The sequence below is a fragment of the Chiloscyllium punctatum genome, chromosome 32, assembly GCF_047496795.1.
Source record: "Chiloscyllium punctatum isolate Juve2018m chromosome 32, sChiPun1.3, whole genome shotgun sequence".
Taxonomy (NCBI): Eukaryota; Metazoa; Chordata; class Chondrichthyes; order Orectolobiformes; family Hemiscylliidae; genus Chiloscyllium; species Chiloscyllium punctatum.
The window spans coordinates 4,028,726-4,050,561 of record NC_092770.1 but is presented as its reverse complement, the minus strand read 5'-3'; the positions used below and the strand labels follow the sequence as shown (position 1 = coordinate 4,050,561).

Here is a 21,836-nt window from a genome sequence, read left to right as displayed (position 1 = left end):
GTGTGCAAAGTTGATTGAGAGAAGGGCTGTAGATGTCAGTTACGTGGACTTCAGTAAGGCTTTTGATAAGGTTAGAGAATGTGTTGCTGAAAAAGCACAGCAGGTCAAGTTAGTCAGAATTCTCCTGATCCTCAGATGCTACCTGACCTGTGCTTTTCCAGCAACACACTCTCTACTCTGATCTCCAGCATCTGTAGTCCTCACTTTCTCCCAGTTTCATAACGTTCCCCATGGCAGGCTGATGGAGGAAGTGAAGTCTTATGGAATCCAAGTATACTATCCGGATGTATATAGAACTGACTGGGCAGCAGGAGACCGTGTAATACTAAAAGGGAGTTTCTCAAAGTGGAGAACTGACAAGTGGTGTTCCACAGGGATCAGTATTGGGACCACTGTTGCTTGTGATATACATAAATGATCTGGAGGAGGACATAGGTGATCTGATAAGCATTGCAGATGACACTAAGATTGGTGGAGTAGCAGATAGTGAAGGAGACTTTCAGAGAATGCAGCAGAATATAGATAGATTGGAGAGTTGGGCAGAGAAATGACAGATGGAGTTCAATCCAAACAAATGTGAGGTGATGTATTTTGGAAGATCCAATTAAAGAGCAAACTGTACAGTAAATAGAAAAACCCTGGGAAAAATTGGTGTACAGAGAGATCTGGCAGTTCAGGTCCATTATACCCTGAAGGTGGCAACTCCGGTCGATAGAGTGGTCAAGAAGGTGTAGGGATGCTTTCCTGCACCCAACTGGGTATTGAGTACAAGAGTTGGTAAGTCATGTTACAGTTGTACAGGATTTTAGTTCGTCCACATTTTGGAATACTGCATATAATTCTGGTTGCTATATTAGCAAAACGTTGTGGATGTTTTGGGCAGGGTGCAGAGGAGGTTCACCAAGATGTTGCCTGGTATGGAGGATGCTAGCTATGAAGAGAGGTTGAGTAGATTAGGATTATTTTTATTAGAAAGACGGTGATTGAAGCGTGGGGAGGGGGGGAACCTGATTTGAGGTCTACAAACTCATGAGAGTTATAGACAAGATGGATAGCAAGAAGCTTTTTCCCAGAATGGGAGACTCAATTACTCAGGGTCACACGTTCAAAGTTAAAGGGGAAAAGCTTCAGGGAGATATGCATGAAAAGCTTTTCACGCAGACGGTGGTGTGTGCCTGGAACACGTTGCCAGCGAAGGTAGTACAGTGGGACACAATAGTGTATCTAAACAGAGGGATACAGACCCTTAGAGAATAAGCTACAGGTTTACATCAAGGATCTGGATCGACACAGGCTTGGACTGCTGATGGGCCTGTTCTGTGCTGTTATTTTCTTTGTTCTTTCATTCTTTGGAACTTGTGCCATTGTCTCAAATGGTACGAATGCAAAAAACAGGGAAAGTTGTGCTTCAGTTATAAAGAGCTCTGATGAGGCCCATTTGGAGTAAGTGTTAAGATTTCAATAGAGCAGGTTTGCCATAGAAATACCCTCTGGTAAAAGGGTTATGTTAAAGGTAAATCTAAAGTAACCTCCAAAAGAGCTGGAGCTTAGCATGAAGGGTGCATGTTTTAACAAGTTGCTATATGGAATGGACTGTTGAAACAAATTCAGTAATTATTTTCTCAAGAGATTCAGATATTGCTTTGAAGGGGAAGTTTAGATTAGATTATTAGATTCCCTACAGTGTGGAAACAGGCCCTTCGGCCCAACCAGTCCACACCGACCCTCCAAAGAGTAACCCACTCAGACCCGTTTCCCTCTGACTAATGCACCTAGCACTATGGGCAACTTAGCATGGCCAATTCACCTGACCTGCACATCTTTGGACTGTGGGAGGAAAACCGAGTATCCGGAGGAAACCCACGCAGACACAGGGAGAATGTGCAAACTCCACATAGACAGTCATCCGATGCTGGAATCAAACCTGGGACCCTGGTGCTGTGAGGCAGCAGTGCTAACCACTGAGCCTCTGGAAATTGTTGCAGAACTGTGGGGAAATATATTTCTTTAGATTATAATATGAATAATTTGAGGGATCTTTTAAAGAGCTGTCTGATTAACTCCCTTTCCGTTGCATCAGTTTGTAATGTCGAGGCCACTCCTCCATGAACACTAATATTCAGGGGTACAGACAATTTGATGGGTGCTACATTTGTCTTTGCCCTGATGTTAGTTACTTTCAATTCTGCCAACAAATAAGGGCAAGCCTGATGCAATACTTTAAGTAGATTGCTCAGGACAGTTTTGGGGGTCACTGAAGTGAAATTCAAAGATGACAAGTAAAAACTCTGGAAGTAAGTGTGTATGAGAGAAAGAGAAGTATACTCCAATGTTGGGAAGGGTTGTGCTGATAGAAACAATTGAAATATGTGAGTTCAATGTAGTTTGGGCTCAGCATTCGTAAACAGTTGAAACTACAAAAGGAGGACTTGAAGATGTCATGGATCTTTGAAGAGTTTGAAAGCAATGTACACACAACTAATAGTTTGATCCTGCATAGTTCAGTCATCTATATAAGTGGGACTTGAGAAAGGTCTAGAGCAGTTGAGTAACCGTATAATGAGGGCTCTGATAAGTCCGAGAAGGTGTGAAATGTTTGAAAGATACTGGTACCCAATTAAGGATTGAAAACCTACAAGCTGTATTTGCTTTCTGTAACGGGGATTAGATTACTTACAGTGTGGAAACAGGCCCTTCGGCCCAACAAGTCCACACCGCCCCGCCGAAGCGCAACCAACCCATACCCCAACATCTACCCCTTACCTAACACTACGGGCAATTTAGCATGGCCAATTCGCCTGAGCTGCACATCTTTGGACTGTGGGAGGAAACCGGAGCACCCGGAGGAAACCCACGCAGACACTGGGAGAACGTGCAAACTCCACACAGACAGTCGCCTGAGGCGGGAATTGAACCCGGGTCTCTAGCGCTGTGAGGCAGCAGTGCTAACCCACTAAGGAGGTGTTGAGGAGGTGTGATCTAGGGTCAGTACTAGTTCTTAAAAATCTGAAGGCATACCTGTAATTAATTACCAGGGTGCAATTTCCAGGAATTCAACAGAGTGTATATCCAGAAAAGGAAGGATAGACACCCAGAATGTGAACAACCATTGAGATGGCGGAGTGGTTTTTGAGGGAGTTTCAAAGCTGGTTCGTTGAAAGTCTCACAGACTTTTTGTTCAGATTTGCTGGCCCACAGTGTCACTGTTTTTGGAGGTGATTACTGAGCAATCTGGGATTCTTTTGGTCACATTTGCCATTTGGTATGTTCTTGATGATGATCAGCCTTTGTCAATTACTGATATTTACCTGATTTAAGTTTGGAATGTTAGAAGGCGTTTTCTCTATCTTTCTGTATCTAAACTTTTAATCAACATTTTTTGCATGCATGAGAAAGCTTATTTCTAATAACATACGTATTGTTAATGAAAACTTGGCTGAATTGTTTGTAATATTGAAACAGATGCAGTTTAAAACCAACATAATTGACCATAATTGCCTCTTGGGGAAATTTTAAATTTATGATCAGTGAAGGATTGGGATTAGAAAGGAATCAATGTACCCCTCCAACATATGCCATTACATTTGGCCCAAGCAGTCGGCTAAATGGCCACCTCCTGCGCTGTACTCTCTATGATTATACAACTTCAAAATGAAACAGCTAAACGTTTGCTTTGATCACTCCCTCTATTAAGGTCCTGCCCCCAAATTATTTTTAAAACTTAAACAATATTGTTCTACTTCGGGTGATTCTTATGTAAATAAATCTTTATTCTGATTTCTACAGTTGTTCACATTTAATATCTGAACATGATACGAGAAAGAAACTTCTTCAGTCACCATATTATGGACCAAACAAAGTTAAAGGAAACCATGCTGCTGAAGCAGGTTTTGCACTTGGAGGACCAGCCACAGACAAAGACGGTGAGTTTGTGAGAACAGATGCATAAATACACATTGAAATGTTTTGGAAGTACTTTTGTGTTTATAATCATGATATTAAAACTTAATTTTACAAAAGGATTGGGTGTAGCAGTTGCATTGTTGTTGACTAACTGTAGTAAGGTATTTATATTTAAATTGTGTTTATGGTAGCTGAAAATATTTCACTGTGAATGTTTGAATCTGAAAATCATTTTTGTGGAAAATACCTTTTGTGGCCAGCTGAGATTTCATTGAATTTTGTTTTCCCTTCTGAAAATACAAATGAACTATCTTGTGAAATGATGCAATGGCTCTGTTTATAGTTTTATTGATTGAAATAATATATTTACGTTAATTAGGGAAAATTAACCTGTTTGCAGACAGAATGGAGGTTTTCCATAAAGCAATTGTCCAGTCTGCGTTTTGTCTCCCCAGTGTTGTGGAGACCACATTGTGAGCAGTGAATGCAGTAGACTAGATTGAGTGAAGTGCAGATAAACTGCTGCTTCACCTGGAAGGTGTGTTTGGGGCTTTGGATCGGGCGAAGGCAGGAAAGTGTTGTCCTGTACATTGGGGACACAAAATGCTGACTGGGCAACCACTTAGTGGAACCCCTTCGTTCTGTCTACAGAAATTAGCCCAAGCTTCCAGTTGCCTTTGACTTCAACACACTGCTGTCTTCCCTGGCCAACATCACTGTCTTAGGCTTGCAGCAGTACTGTAGCAAAGTTCAGCCCAAGCTGGAAGAACAGCATCTCATTTTCTGCTTGGGGACCCTCCAGCTTCAGTTGAGTTTAATAATTTCAGGATCTGAGCGATTTCTTCCATGTTCTTCCCCCACACACCAGACCTTGTCATCTCATGGACTGTTTTCACCAGAGCCAACCCATTTCCATCCACGATTGATCCCCATTAGCAGTTTTTATTTCTCCTAGGCTCACCATAATCCATTAGTTTGTTTGCCTAATTACTGTTCTCTATCTGTCCTTCTCTGGGCTCTGCCTTCTCTCTACCGATGCTGAGTTTCTCCAGCTAATTCTGTTTTTGTTTTGCATTAAGCCCTTGTCTTTTCCAAATGGCACTATTGAATATAAAAGTAAAGAAGTTGTTATATGTTAGGCTGCAACTTGAACATGGATACCACACTTTAGGGAGGGTGCAAATAACATGAATAAAACTGGTATGAGAGATATTTGACTTCAGCTATGTAGAAGATGCTGGGGTTGTTCTACTTGGAGCAGAAAAGGTTCAGATTTGAAGAAGTTTTCAAAATCAAGGAGAATTTCGATAACATAAATGAGGAAGAACTATTTCCAGATACCAAAGCCTTGGTAATTAGTAATAGAAATATGGTAATAACAGAAAATGCTGGATATACTGAACCGGTTGGGCAGCATCTGTAGAAAGAAAGAGGCAGAATTGGTTGCCTTTCATCAAAACTTTCATATCTGCATCCTAAACCCACCTTACAATTCTTGTCTCCTCATCCCCAACTATGTGTATCTTGAGATGCGTGTTTGATGCCCTAAGTGGAAAGATGAGGATGAGTGATGGACTAGGTAAATTACTATCGCTGTTGCCAGATGTTTGGCCTTCAGCACCTATGATTACAGCTAAAATATCATCCTGTTTAATGCAGTGAGTTCTTTGACAGCTTTGACCAATTTTATTTAATTCTTTGCCATGACTGAGATGCCAAAGGATGGAAAGGGAATCCTGAGTACATCTGGATTGAGATTTTGATTTTGATTTTGATTTAGCATATTACACTTCCTTAACTGACACTTGGATTCAGCAAAAGCAGTTTATTGAGCTTTGAGTTGCTTCTGTGGATTTTTAAAAATACCTGCTTATCTTGAACAAAGGCTAGCCACCCCACCCTCATCCCATCTTTCCCAATATTTTGCTGAAATGCCCAACATCTTGATCTCAAGTTATTAGCTGACACTTGGTGAGGCAGAGAAAAGCTCAGATGGTCACATGTGAGTGAAGAACAAGATAATGTGGCTATGAATATTTGTAATAAATCACTGTTAAAGTGGTTTCTGGTACTTGCTGTTGGATAATCATGATGAACAGGTAGTGATGTTGAAACTAGATTAAAATGTTATGTTGAGTTGAGCAAAACAACTATTTTCCTTAGCCCATAAATATTTTGCCAAGACAGGGCAAATCTTTGGGCTAAGGTTCAGTACAGTAGTCCTGTATTCATCTGTGAGGTTGTACCTAAAAGTCTGACTGTAGCAGTAATGTTAATCAAGTTCTGGCATCATCTAGGGCATTTACCTGTGAACCCTTAAAAAGTAGTGAAGTACATAATGTCAGGGCAGCATGGTGGCTCAGTGCTTAGTACTGATGCCTCACGGTTTGATTTCACCCTCCGGTAACTGGCTGTGTGGAGTTTACACATTATCCCACTGTTTTATGAGTTTCCTCCCATAATCCAAAGATGTGCAGGTTAGTTGGATTGGCCATGCTAAATTGTCCATGGTGTCCAGGGATATGCAGGCTAGGTGGATTAGCCATGGGAAATGCATGGTTATGGGGATAGGGTAGGGGAGTGGGTCTGAGTGGGTGGAAAAATCTTCAGCAGGACAGTGTGGGCTTGATGGGCCAAATGGCCTGCTTCCATAGGGATTCAGTGAATATACCATTTTAATTTGTGCTCAATACAAGCTGTTTCTAAACTATACATCACTAGCATGTTAGAGGTTTGTCCTCTTATTTATGCATCATTACTGTATTGGGGCTCTTACAAGGAGACAGCATCAACCTTGGGAGTGCTAGGTATGCCTCATCACTCAGTTTTCAATCTGTCACTAATTCCCACTATTTGAATAATACTGTTCAAAGCATTATACCAGCTTCTAGGATAATATAAAAGTATGTGTAGGGCACTGTACCTTTATTGAAATTAAACTGCATGTTTAAGGAATGGCAGTCTTTACAGATCATGTCAGTTTTGGCACAGAATGCTAATTGTGTGTAGTCAACCATTCCAAACAAATTTGAAAAGTTTTGATGGGGTGCTTCCTTCACTGGTACGTGAAGCACTGTTAAGTTGGGTGCAGTAAATTGAATTATCAAGACGAAGAGGGAATTGCACAGTGAATTAGCTGACCTGTAGTTTCTTTGAGCTCATTAAACAGTTTGAGAGCTACATTTTCTCACACTGCTGCTGTGCTGTGAATAATGGTTATGCATCAACTGCATTAACGAACAATTCTTGAAAAGCTTGTAGTATTTGCTGATCTATTCAATAGATAATTGGCTCTGCTTTGGGATTCTGTGATTAATTTGGCCCCCTTCTAGTTTTCATGTCGTAAACAAAGATGTGCAGGTCAGGTGGATTGGCCATGCTGAATTGCCCATAGTATTGGGTGCATTGGTCGGAGGGAGGTGCTTCTGGGTGGGTTTCTCTTCGGAGGGTCGGTGTGGACTTGTTGGGCCGAAGGGCCTCTTTCCACACTATAGGGAATCTAATCTAAACCTAATCTAATCTAAACTGGGATTTGTGTTGGGTATCTCATCATACAGTCCTCCAATCTGAGTTATTAATTTGAAACTGGCATCCTTAGTGTAACAGTAAAATAATTCCCATGCCTACAGTGCGTTGAGAGATTTGGTCGTAAGTCTTAATAAATTTTAGTTGAATAGTGTCTCAGCTAATTCTTCGAAGAATCCTTGCTTTGATGACAAATACCCTCAGCCATGGTTAGAAAGCAGAATATCTGGTTTTTAAGGCAGTTGAGATCTCTAAACTCATTTATGTATGCTCGCAATTATAATTCAATTAAGGACACGCATTCGTAAACTGAATGGATTCGTATTGGTTACTTCTACAATGCAAATCTACAGTACAGCTGCTTCATCAGAACTGATTAATTCTTTGAAAGCAAAATTCTTAAATATACTATGCATCTAGCGATCCCTACTTAATTCGATGGGCTGGGCTGTTCTGTAGTGTAATGGTAGTCTAACTGGTAAAACTGAGAAGAATAGTTAATGTGGAAGAGTATGAGATGTTCTAGTGTTTAGAGACAGAAGTTGGAAAGATTTATTCTGTATTTGGTCCAGCAACATCTGATTGGGAACTTGAAAACCTGAAAAGATTGGAGTAGAAAGGTTCTTTGTTCTTCAGTATTACCATTTTTTACTTAATAACAAAGTAATTTTAATCAATAATAGTATTAATTTACAAAGTATAACACCTGCTATGATTTATGCAACAACCATTTGCCACATCTGCTTTGTTAAAATATCAAAGACATTTAGTTTGTTGAGTACATGAGAATTGATATACTCGTATATATGATATGGGTTTATTTGGACCAAAAATAACTAACTAGGTTATTTCAGTTGAAATGTTGAAAATTATTTTGTAAAGTCACCTGATGAAAATTTAATCTAGTACTATTATAATTTAATAGTACAGAAAACTTTTTAGGTAATTTGGTTTCAAATAATATCAGTTTAACAATTTAACGTCCCTGCTCTTAGTTCAATATTCAAAAAGCTACGGTAAACCTATCAAACAATGATTTCCTGTTTGTAGTGATTGTGGCAACAATTTTGTGCTTAGAATTCTGTTTTAGCTTCTACTTTCTCTTGTTCCTGACATTGTCTCATCTGTTCCTCATGTCTTTTCCTATGGACATAGAGTTTCAGGAGTCTCCTGAACAGAAGTGGCGAACCAGTGATTCTGAGAAAGGTAGTATTGACAATCGAATCTTTCTGGCAAAATATGTCCCACTTGATTCCTATATTTTCTGTTTTTGCACAACATTTGCTTTAATGGGTTCATTTGCAAAATTTATTTGGTCCCATTTTCCATTATATGTTTCTGCATAAACATCCCTGTGTAATGTTAACTTGTAAATTGTTTATTTTTAAATTGATATACAGATAAAATCAACTTTATTGCAAATGTTGGTCAAATGATTGCTGGATGAAATGGGCGACATAATTATATTTTAGTGTATTTAAAATAGCAAACCTCAAGCTGCTTTAATAATTACCAAAATTTATCTTCTGCCTTATTTCCCTCAAAAAATGAAATATTTCATGCTTTAAAGCTTTCACTGTAGTTTGTCTTTTTTCCTACTTTGTTACTTGATTGAAATTGTACTGTTCTGAAAAATGGGTGTTGAAATGTTGTCACTTCTCACTCAGTAGAATGTTGTGAGCAATTTTTGCTTGTATATCCTCCCTGAGCAAAAGCGGTTGTACATAAATTTCATTTTTTTTTTGTAAACAAACAACCTTAATTTATACATTATGCATTTCTAATTAAATGGTAACTTAAGCTTATAAAAATTGCTACATTTAATTGTTAGTGCGTAGTACTTGTTGCATTATGGTCTGGTTTGTGAAACCAACTTTTAAGATTTTGCGGTTTTCTTCCCCCTGCACATTAGAATAAAACTTCGGTAACTGGGGAATAGGAGTAAATATTTCCTTTAAAGTCTATAACCTCTTAGCATCATGTTTTTCAAAAACATCTTTTCTATCAAACACTGTTTTGTAATGAATGAAGAGACAATTTAACACATGACTTTTTCGGGAAAACCTAAATAATCTATCGTTCTGAATCATGCAGGAAGGTACCAGTGAAATCACTTCAAAGCATTTATGATGCTGGCTTGAGCCATTATCTTGATTTCTCCCCTCTGAAAATTTACTCAGCAATTAGCCTGTTATGAATCCTGTTGCTAAGGACAGTACTTTTTAAAAAAAAACTCTTAATTCAAAAGGTTTTCAGATCCTAAACTCCTTCATTCTACAGTAGCTAGCTAAAAATATTTTAATGGTGCCTTTACGTGTGTAAATTACTTTTGTTCAAAGGAGTAGCTAGTAGTAAACACTTTGTTTTTTGTGACTACTTATGAGCAATTATCCTGATAATTAATCAAATAAAAACAAGTATGTTTCATTTTTGTTACACCAAGCTTAACTTAAGCATGTTGCTATCAGTGAAGATTGTGTTACTTTGCTAGTAATTTAGAGTCAGGAATAATGATCTGGAGGAAAGAGTTCAAACTATACAAACAAAACTGAGGAATTTAATTCAGTTAATGAAATAAAATCTGTATGAGTAATGAGGACCATGCAGCTCCAGATTGATCTAAATGTCTATCTGGTTCTGTCCTTTGAAGAAGGAAGTCTATTATTCTTTCTTGGTCTGGGCTGTGGTGTAACTCCGAGCAACTCACTGTACTTAACCGTTAACTGAACTCTGAAACAGCCTGGAAACAGCTTGTTTTTAATAAACCATTACACAAAATAGATTAAAATGGATGGGCCACCTAACCTTAAATACTGAGCACAACATAGACGTGCATAGCCCAGAATGGTAAAGTCCTATTCTCAAACACTGAGGGAGTTGTGAAATTTGGAGAACTGTTGCATTGAGTGAAAAACGAAGAAGCTGACAATTCATATTCTCAGAACCATAACTTGCAGCCAATATCCAGACCCTGCCATCACCATTACTGAGTATATATTCTCCCTTCAGCTGAACAGATCCACCTGAATGTTGTGAGACTGTGATATCCAGTTTGAGTGATCAGATGAGTTCTTACTACTGGTTTTAGACCCCATACAGTCGTGTGGCATCAGATGAACATTGTCAAGGAAACCTGCTGATTATCATGCCTACCCTTCCTCAACTGAGGAATGTATATTCTTCCATTTTGAACTGTACTTGAAAAAGGCGGTCAGAGCATTAGGAGAATAGAACGCAGTCTGGGAGTTGCTGCCATCATCAAGATGGAGCACTATTACTGAACAAACTGGCAAATCCTGTAGGAGATAGACGCTAAGTTTCACTTAGAACACTTATGGAGAGAAGGAAAAACTTATTGATTTCATCCGTACTCTGCTTCGGTCTACTTGCTGAGATGCCTCTCTGTCTGTGTCTGTGACTACTACCACAGTTCTTGTAGAGATGAAAAATTATCTTCACATTGAGATCACACCCTTATTTATGTTTATAGCACTTAACCACCATGCTAAATATGATAGATTCTGAATAGCTTGAGTCGCTCAAAAGTACTTTGGACCATTTACGGCAGTGAACTTCCCGCATTTTATAACTCTGTGGCCCAATATATTCCACAGTTATCTTTCTTATCAAGCCTTACTAATCCTGATTCTGAGAGTGTGAAAGGAAATATGACAGAAGCAGCATCAAGTATAATCGAGAATTTAGTTTCAACGTGATGAAACCAACTCCATGCTAAACAGCAATGCAATGAGACAACAAACGGATCAGATCAACTCTTTAGTCCTGCCATATCTCATTGTGAATGGCATTGGACAAATAAATAGCTCACACAAGGAAAACTTTTAACAAACATTCTCGTTTTCAGTGATGACAGAGGCCAAAATGTCTGTTGCATATAACCATCTTCAAGAAGTATCAAGCTTATGATCCATCTCGGCCTCCTCAGGTCGTCACTATCACAAGCAACATAATATCAAAAAAAAGGTTGCGCTCATTGAAAATCAAAGACTATGGTTCTGTCAAGATCTCGGCTATAGTGCTGAAACTTGTGCTCCAGAACTAACTGGATCCCTAAATGAGCTGTTCCAATGAAGTTATAATACTGGTATTTAGCTATTCGTTCTCAACACCTCATTCCAACCTTGGACCAAATGTGGCTGAGTCTGCTGAACTCTAGGCATATATTCCGTTGATATTAAGGCAGCATTTGGCTGTGCGGGCATTACAGAATCTGTATAAAATTGAAGGAAAACCTTTCCACTGCCTGGAGTTGTACTGAATACATAAGTAAGTTGATTGTGATTATTGGAAGTTAATCATCATCTCAATCTCAGAACATTGCTGTAAGAATTCCTCATCCCATCTGTTTTCAGCAGCTTATCAATGTCTTTCTCTCTGCCACTAGTTCAGTGGAGTGTGGAGTTTGCACATTCTCCCGTGTCTGCGTGGGTTTCCTCTGGTGCTCAGTTTTCCTCCCACAGTTCAAAGATGTGCAGGTCAGGTGAATTGGCCATGTTAAATTGTCCATAGTGTTAGGTACATTAGTCAGAGGGAAATGGATCTGGGTGGGTTACTCTTCAGAAGGTCAGTGTGGACTTGTTGGGCCGAAGGGCCTGTTTCCACACTGTAGGGAATCTAATCTAATCTAATTATCTCAGTCTCAGACCATTGTTGTAATCTAATTAGGAAACCCACGCAGACACTGGGAGAATGTGCAACCTCCACACAGGCAGTTGCCAGAGGCTGGAAACTAATCTGGGTCCCTGGTGCTGTGAGGCAGCAGTGCTAACCACTGAGCCACCGTGCCACCCTTACATCTTGGAATCTAATTTGTAATAAACAAGTCCAGTGTATGTAATCCTGTTCATTTATCTGGATGCATGCAGTTTCAACGGCACTTGAGAAACTCAACACTGCCGCTTTTAAGTAGCTGGGATAGTTGGTACTTCAGTCAAAACTTGCAGATTTTCAGGATGAGCTGCAACATCCAACTCTTCTTTAAAGTTACTTTCCAAAGTTGGGACTTCTACCATTTGAAAGAACGAGGGCAGCAGCGCAGGGAAATGCCACCAATAGCATGTTCTCTTCCAAGTTGTGCTCTCTCAGTCCCAACTTGAAAAGATATGGAAGCTCCTTTATCATTGTTAGATCAAAATCCTGAAACTCTCATCTGACAAGATTGTAAATGTACCTTCAAGCGTATGAACTGTAGCAAATCAAGAAGATGGATTGCAGTCACCTTTTCAAATAAATTAGATATGAGGAATTGTGCTGCCCATATTCTTTGACAATTTCTTTTAACATCAGACTTAACACCTCTAATTTGCAGTGTGTGGAGGAGAGAATAAACGTGATCTTAAGTATAAATGACTATTATGAGGTAAAAGCGACCATAGTCTAAAATTTTTAGGTTGAACTTTTAATCGAACTTTTTAGTGTTTTGTGTATATTTGTTAAAAGCAAATATGGCCAAGGAACATATTAAAACATTGCAACCAATGTAGTATATTGTTAAATTATAGATATTAATTAATACTTTCTCCCTCTCCCTCTCCCTCTCCCTCTGCCTTTCAAAAAGGTGTTTTGGTACAGGGTAAGATTAGAAAGGCAGGTCAGTAGTCCCCGTCCAGATTTGATCCTTTTGCTGACCTGATCGCTACATCTTGATCTTCCTTCACCGGGTAATTGTTTGCAGAAGGCATAGATAACATCTTTTCTACTGCCTTTTGCAAAAATGACTCTTTACCATTTGGTATCTGATCTGAGCATTCACATGGCCATCCTCGCTGTTCAGCTACCTGCTACCCAGTCTCTCAGTTATAGAATCATACAGCACTGAAACAAATCCTTTGCTGTAACTCACCCATGCTGACAAAGTTTCCTAAACTAGTCCCACTTTCCTGCCTTTACCAATATCTCCTCTAAACCTTTCCTATTCATGTACCTGTCTAATTGTCTTTTAGATGTTTTAATTATACTTGCATCTATCACTTCCTCTGACAGTTCATTCCACATATGAACTACCCTCTGTGTGAACAAAGTTCAAGACTCTTTTTTAAATGTTTGTTCGCTCACCTTAAAAATATACGCCCTAATTTTGAACTCTCCCTCAGGACTTTCCGAGGGAAAGATCTTTGCTATTTCTCTATCTATACCCCTCATGATTTTATAAACCTTTATCAGGCCATCACCTCAACCTGCCATCCAGCCTCCTTAAACCCTCTAGTTCTGGTGACATCCTTGTAAGTAGAGTTATAGAGATGTACAGCACAGAAACAGACCCTTCGGTCCAACTCATCCATGCCAACCAGATATCCCAACCCAATCTAGTCCCACCTGCCAGTACCCAGCCTCTATCCCGTCAAACCCTTCCTATTCATACACTCATTAAGATGCTTTTTACATGTTGCAATTGTACTACTCCACCACTTCCCCTGGCAGACTATTCCACACATGCAGCACCCTCTGCGTGAAAAAGTTGCCCCTTAGGTCTCTTTTATATCTTTTTCCCCTCACCCTAGATGATGCCTTCTAGTTCTGGACTCCCCCAATTCCGGGAAAATACCTAATCTATTTAGCTTATCCTCATGATTTTATAAACCTCTAAGGTCACCCCTCAGTCTTCGACACTCCAAGGAAAACAACCACAGCATATTAAGCATCTCCCTGTAGCTCAAATCCTCCAACCCTGGCAAGACCCTTGTAAATCTTTTCTGACCCCTTTTAAGTTTCACAACATCCTTCCGACAGGATGACCTCCCAACCCCTGTTCTCAATACTCTCTCCAGTAGAGGAAAGCGTACCAAATGCCACCTTCACTATCCTATCTACCTGTAACTCTACTTTCAAGGAGCGATGAACCTGTACTTGAAGGTCTCGTTGTTCAGCAACACTCCCTAGGACCTTGCCATTAAGTGTATAAGTCCTGCTAAGATTTGCTCTCCCAAAATGCAGCTCCTTGCATTTATCTAAATTCAACTCCATCTGCCACTCCTCAGCCCATTGGCTCATCTGATCAAGATCCCGTTATAATCAGAGGTAACCTTCTTTGCTGTCCACTACACCTCCAATTTTGATATTGTCTGCAAACTTACTAACTATACCTCTTATGCTCACATCCAAATCATTTATATAAATGACTAAATATAGTGCATCCAGCACTGATCCTTGTGGCACTCCACTGGTCACAGGTCTCCAGTTTTAAAAACAGCCGTCCTCCACCACCCTCTGTCTTCTACCTTTGAGCCAGTTCTGTATCAAAATGGCCAGTACTCCCTGTATTCCATGAGATCTAACCTTGCTAATCAGTCTTCCATAGGAAACCTTGTCGAATGCCTTACTGAAGTCCATATAGATCACATCTACTGCACTGCCCTCATCAATCGTCTTTGTTACTTCAAAAAAACTCAATCAAGTTTGTGAGACATAATTTCCCACGCACAAAACCATGTTGACTATCCCTAATCAATCCTTTCCTTTCCAAATACATGTACATCCTGTTCCTCATAATTCCCTCCACAACTTGCCCACCATCAATATCAGGCTTACTGGTCTTTCCTTACCACCTTTCTTAGGTAGTGGCACCATGTTAGCCAACCTCCAGTCTTCTGGCACCTTACCTGTGACTATCGATGATACAAATATCTCAGCAAAGGGCCCAGCAATCACTTCCCTGGCTTCTGAATGTATGTTTGCTTGCAGAGCTGGAAGGATCATTTCCAGATGTTTCATCACTCTACTAGGTAACATCTTCAGTGGGCCTTCGGGCAAAGCACTGCTGATAATTCCTGCTTTCTATTTATATGTTTGGGTTTCTTTGGGTTGGTGATGTCATTTCCTGTTCTTTTTCTCAGCTGGTGGTAGATGAGGTTTACCTCGATGTGTTTGTTGATAGAGTTCCAGTTGGAATGCCATGCTTCTAGGAATTCTCGTGCGTGTTTCTGTTTGGCTTGTTCTAGGATGGATGTGTTGTCCCAGTCGAAGTGTGTCCTTCTTTATCTGTATGTAAGGATACTAGTGAGAGGGGGTCATGCCATTTTGTGGCTAGTTATTGTTCATGCATCCTGGTGGCTAGTTTTTTGCCTGTTTGTCCAATGTAGTGTTTGTTAAAGTTCTTGCACAGTAATTGGTTTGCTTGTTGTCTGTATCGGGTCTTTCAAGTTCATTAGCTGCTGTTTTAACGAACTTGAAAGACCCTATACAGACAAGCCAAACAGAGGCACGCACGAGAACTCCCACACACCAGTTCCTCAGCATGCCTTGTCCCATACACCAGCTTCAATGTGAATCCTTCTCCCATACATCAGTTCCTCATCATGCATTCATCTGCTCTATCCTCCTTTTCCTACCCTCACTAGCTCATAGCACCAGGAGTAATCCAGATATTACTACCCTTGTTTAGCTCCTCTTTAAATTCCTGTCTGACTCTATACAGTCTCCCTTCAGAATCTCAACCTTTTCCCTTCCTATGTCGTTGGTTCCATTGTGTATAATGGAAGCGTCCGTCAGTGCCTCGGACTAGAGAGTCCCCCCGCCTCAGGCGACTGACTGTGTGGAGTTTTCACATTCTCCCTGTGTCTGTGTGGGTTTCCTCTGGGTGCTCCGGTTTCCTCCCACAGTCCAAAGATGTGTAGGTCAGGTGAATTGGTCATGCTAAATTGCCCGTAGTATTAGGTAAGGGGTAAATGTAGGGATATAGGTGGGTTGCGCTTCGGCGGGTCAGTGTGGACTTGTTGGGCCGAAGGGCCTGTTTCTACACTGTAATGTAATGTAATCTAATCTAATCTAACACAATTGATCTCTTGAAACCCGACGTATCCCTCATTGCCATAGAGCCAGTCTCAATGCCAGAAACTTGGCTGTTTATGCTACATTCCTCTGAGGATCCATCGCCCCTGACATGGGGATAGCCACAAAAGACTTCTGCACTACCTGCCTACCCCCTTACCTTTCCTGGAGTTAACCCATCCGTGTGACTGTATCTGCGACTTTTCTCCCTTCCTATAACTGACATCTATCGCACCCCCTTGCTCTTGTAAGTTCCTCATTGCCTGTAACTGTCGCTCCAACCGATCCATTCAATCTGATAGGATTTGCAACCAACAGCATTTATTGCAGGTATAATCCTCAGTAACACGTAAACTCTCCCTCAACTCCCACATCCAATAAGAAGAGTATATCACTCTACTAAGGGCCATTTTTGCTGCTTCCAATCTGCAGACCCTGAAAATAGCACCGTCTTATTTCTCTAAGACACAAAACACTGCTCCAGGCTAACTTAATACTTATGGCTTATATTTTTAAGTTTAATCAGAGACATATCTCAATTAAAACATATAATCAAGAAAGAACCCTGTCTACTGCAGACTTGCAGCAAAGCCCCAAGGCCACACTTAAAACTATTCGCTTATCTGTCTTTATGCGATGACCTCTCCCAAACAGGTTCCACCAAGATTGGTTGTGAATTTCGCTGCTTTCCCAGGTGCACGCCGATGTCCAGCGATCCATCAATTCAACAGTAAAGGCTCACTCTCGCTCTCTCGCTATCCCCTGCACAGACCATTTGCTGCCTTTGTCTGTTCCTCTCCCTTTTAGAAGTGCCATTGTCTTTTCTGAACTCTGTCCAGTTTAATAATATCTTTCCAATAGCAGGGCAACCAGAACTGTGCACAGTATGGCAGAAGTAGCCTCAGCAACATCTTGTAAAACCTCAACATAAAATTGCAACCCCTGTACTCAATGATCTGAGCAATGAAGGCAAGCATAGTAAATAAACATCTTAATCTCCCTGTTTACCTGTGATGCAATTTTCAAAGAACAATGTACTTGCAGCCCTTATGTGTCTCTGTTTGACAACACTATCTTGGCATGCAGGAGGTCTTTGTCATCAACAACCGGTCACTATTTCACAGTCCAATCAGTTAACTCATTCCTGGCTGTATCTCCATTCATACACAGTCCCCTGACTTCAACTTGTATGTAACTAACTGTTTGTACCAACATCTGTGCAAATAGCATTTACAATGAATATCAGATAACATTTAAAAAGGATAGTAATCCTTCAACAATTCTTGGCTTTCAATTTTTTCCCCCCGGGTTTTACATCAGGAAGAAAACTCTAACATATCAAATTCTGGATTTCAATGGAAGAGAATTAAGTAGGGTTTATGAGTAGCTACTTTATTCCCAAAAATCATCTCTTCAATAGTGAGTGTTTGAAAATTCTGAAGTACTTCTTTGTGGGTGCTGGAGGCCATCCGTTACAAACATATACAGGTTGTTCTGGTATAATACATGATTCATCAGCACAAATTGGCTATAACGCGATTAACAAATTGTGGACGTAGTTTGGATAGTGCAAATTTTGTACTGAACAGGTATAGCGAATTTTTTTCTATTAGCGATCTTCTACAGTGCAATTTTCTGAAGTGGTTTTCCATAGCACAATTTTCTTTAGCACAAAGTTGCAAAGGAACACAACTGTTACGTCATAGCAGGACGACCTGTAAGAGGATCTACTTTAGTCTCCTGTTTACTTGCATAAAAATATAATTGATACATGAATGTTGAAAAAAAATGAGGAATGAAGTTAAATTGCCGACAGGATCAACTCCAATACTTCCACGGTGTGTTTTCCCTTTGTTGAATAAGTAACATGTATTTACATGTCGTTCATTGAAATATATGAGCAATTGAAGTATATACCTTATCTTTTCGAAGTTTAGTGTGCAGCAAAATTTGTTCTAGAGACTGCCTCTGTCTAATAATTGGGGTTTGTACAAAGAGTGAGTCATTTTGTGTTGGGATATAAGAAGGGTAGCGGAAATAATCCAGGCCGGTGAGCCTGACATCAGTGGTAGAGAAGATGCTGGAGAAGATTTGTAAGGGATAGGATCTATTCCCATTTGGAAGAAAATGGGCTCGTCAGTGATAGACAACATGGTTGTATGCAGGGAAGGTCATGTCTTACTAACTTAATAGAATTCTTTGAGGGAGTGACAAAGTTCATTGAGGGAAGGACTGTAGATGTCATATATTTTATATATATATATTATATAGACTTCAGTAAGGTGTTTCATGAAGTTCCCTGTGGTAGGCTGATGGAGAAAGTAAAGTCGCATGGTGTCCAGGGTGTACTAGCTAGATAGCTGGGCAACAGGAGACAGAGTGTAGCAGTGGAAGGGAGTTTCTCAAAGTGGAGAACTGTGACCAGTGGTGTTCCACAGGGATCCGTGTTGAGACCACTGCTGTTTGTGATATACATAAATGATCTGAAGGAAGGCATAAGTGGTCTGATAAGCAAGTTTGCAGATGAGACCAAGATTGATGGAGTAGCAGATAGTGAAGGGGACTGTCAGAGAATACAACAGAACAGGGAGAGATTGGAGAATTGATGGAGAAATACTAGGTGGAGTTCAATCCAGGCAAATGCGAGTTGATGCATTTGGAAGATCCAATTCAAGAGTGACCTATATGACACTTGGAAAAGTCCTGGGGAAAGTTTATGTACAGAGAGATCTGAGTGTTCAGGTCCATTGTAACCTGAAAGTCGCATTAGAGTGGTCAAGAAGGCATGTGGGATGTTTTCCTTCATTGGTCAGTGTATTGAGTACAAGAGTTGGCAAGTCATCTTATAGTTGTATAAGACTTTGGTTCAACCACATTTGGAATACTGCATACAGTTCTGGTCGTCACATTACAAAAGGATGTGGATACTTTGGACAGGGTGCAGGGGACGTTAACCAGGATGTTGCCTGGTGTGGAGAGTGCTAGCTATGAAGAGAGGTTGAATAGATTAAGATTATTTTCATTAGAAAGACAGATGTTGAGGGGGAACTTGATTGAGGTCTACAAAATCATGAGGGGTATAGACAGAATAGATAGCAAGAAGCTTTTTTCCCGGAGTGAGGGACTCAGTTACTCGGGGTCTCAAGTTCAAAGACAGAGGGGAAAAGTTTCTGGGAGATAGGTGTGGAAAGTTCTTTATGCAGAGGGTTTTGATGGGTGCCTGGAATACGTTGTCAGTGGAGGTGGTAGAGGCAGGCGTGATAGCATCGTTTAAGATGTATCTAGACAGATACGTGAATGGGCAGGGAGCAGAGGGATACAAACCCTTAAAAAAAATAGGTGACAGGTTTAGATAGAGGATCTGGATCGGCACAGGCTTGGTGGGCCTAATTTTCTTTGTTCTATAGAAGCATTCCAATGTGAACAAACCTGAGTAGAGTCAAGCTTTTAAATGGAATTGTTCCTGTAGGGCAGTAGCCTTAAGTTGTTGAATTTGAAAAAAAATCAACATGAAAACAATAAAGAAAACCAAGTCTAAATTTTTAATAAATGAAGTTCCTTATTTTATGATTACAAATTAGTTTCTTTTAAAAGGAAATTCACCTCAATTATTAACTTTAAAAAGGCAAACTGTAATGTTTAAATGTTTGTTGTACACATGTTAAAGTAAGTACAACAAATTAGTGTACTATTTTGTCAACGTAAACATTAAATCCGAAGATCGCGACAGCAGTTTTACTTGGATACTTTCATTTCCACCCAAGTGTTCCCTTATACAAATCTTGAGCATTTCTTCTTTTGTCCAGAAACCAAATCAAGATATGACTCAGCTTCCAGGAATTTACTTTAATTCTTTTGACTGTTCCTGCTGTTCTGAGTTATGCACCTTCTTGAGGTTCTTTCACTGCTGTTCAGCAAGCAGAACATGCCAATTTTCCTTCATATTTCAGGATTATTTACTCTCCATCTAAAGCATGGACCTCATTTCATTTGTGGTGACTTCAGATCTAAAACCGCCACAATCCCAGAAAGCACCCTTCTACTGGTTCCAGTCACTGGTGGATTTGCTCTGGCAAGCTATTCTAGACCTAGACCTAGACCTCAAGTTTCATTTTCTGAGAAATCTCTCACACACCCAAAATCAAAAAAAAACGATGCCGTCTAACCGTACAGCAATGTGATATGCCATTGATTATCCATATTGAGACTTAAACTAATTATCGCCAATTCCCAACTTTCCCTTTGACTTTGGAATGATATGAGTAATTTAAATTCATTGAAACAGCCGTTGACAACCAGCTCCATCAAGAATCTCAGCAGGGTCGACCGTTGGTTTTTAGAACTCCACACTATAACCTATAGAATAAACATAGGCCACCTTTTAATTTGCTGTTACTTTACATCTGCTTACCAGATTCTGAAACCAGGTGTTTTCAATTATCTTACGTTTTAAAAATGGCAAATATAAAATTAAAAGTTGTACTAAAACTAATGAATTATGAACTTAGGTATTTATAGCCATGTGTAAGTTATTAATTTTGTTTTGCAGTAACAGATGATGCATCTCAGACCGAATCAGTCAGTAGGTAAGAAGTCAATTGGTAGTATAAAACTTGAATATTGCTGTAAAGGGATGTATGGTATCAAAGCCTTTCATCTGGATACCTGGCACATAGGAAGATGACTATGGTAGGTCAATCATATCGTCTCTAGGACACCTCGACAGGGTAGTATCCTAGGCCAAAGGGCTTTTGCCCGAAACGTCAATTTTCCTGCTCCTCGGATGCTGCCTGACCTGTGCTTTTTCAGCACTCTAGTATCCTAGGCCAACCATCTTCAGCTTCTTTATCATCAACCTTCCCTCCATCATAAGTTCAGAACTGGGGATGTTCACTGAATGATGTTCAGCATCATTCATGACTCCTCAGATAATGAAGCAGTCAATGTTCAAATGCAACATAGAACAAGAACATTGTATTTGGCTTTCGATGTTGCGCCGACCTGTGAAACCAATGTGAAACCCATCTAACCTACACGATTCCATTATCATCCATATGTTTATCCAATGACTGTTTAAATGCCCTTAAAGTTGAAGTTCTGAATAATGACAAGGCTTGAGCTGACATGTGATAAATAAGATAGACACACATCATACAAATGACAGGCATTGGCCATCTCCAGTAGAAAACAATCTCATCACCCTTGATATTCAATGGTGTTGCCATCCCTAAGTTCCTCATCATCAACATCCTGTGGTTCCCATTAACTAGAAACTTAATTGGACTGAAGTGGCCACAAGACCAGGAATACTGCAGCAAGTAATTCACCTCCTGACTCCCCAAAGCCTGTTCACTGTCTATGAGACACAGGTCAGGATTATAATGGAATAATTCCCACTTGCCTTGATAAGTGCAGCTCCAACAGCACTCAAGAAGCTTGATACAATCCAGGATGAAACATTGACATCACATCCACAATAACCACTCTCCACCACAAATGCTAAGTAACAGCGATATGTACTATATATAAAATGCACTGCAGGAATTCAAGAGAGTTCCTTAGATTATGCCTTCCAGATTTAAGAGGTCTTTCATTGAGAAACACAAGAACAGCAGATACAT

General features: G+C 40.0%; 1 protein-coding gene across 12 annotated transcripts in view; it reads left to right on the top strand.

Moving 5' to 3' along the window:
* Window positions 1-21,836, top strand: part of ankrd26 (ankyrin repeat domain containing 26) — a 161,001-nt gene that overhangs the window by 16,588 nt on the left and 122,577 nt on the right. For 10 of the 12 annotated variants that reach the window (XR_011953372.1, XM_072551517.1, XM_072551521.1 and 7 more), the window contains exons 6-8: window positions 3,787-3,923; window positions 8,584-8,634; window positions 20,765-20,801. Coding sequence is in view for 11 of the 12 variants with exons in the window: in XM_072551517.1 (XP_072407618.1) it covers window positions 3,787-3,923; window positions 8,584-8,634; window positions 20,765-20,801 (225 nt within the window). In the remaining variant the exon portion in view is untranslated. The remainder of the gene's footprint in view (window positions 1-3,786; window positions 3,924-8,583; window positions 8,635-20,764; window positions 20,802-21,836) is intronic. The other 2 variants (XM_072551519.1, XM_072551518.1) reach the window with 2 other exon arrangements.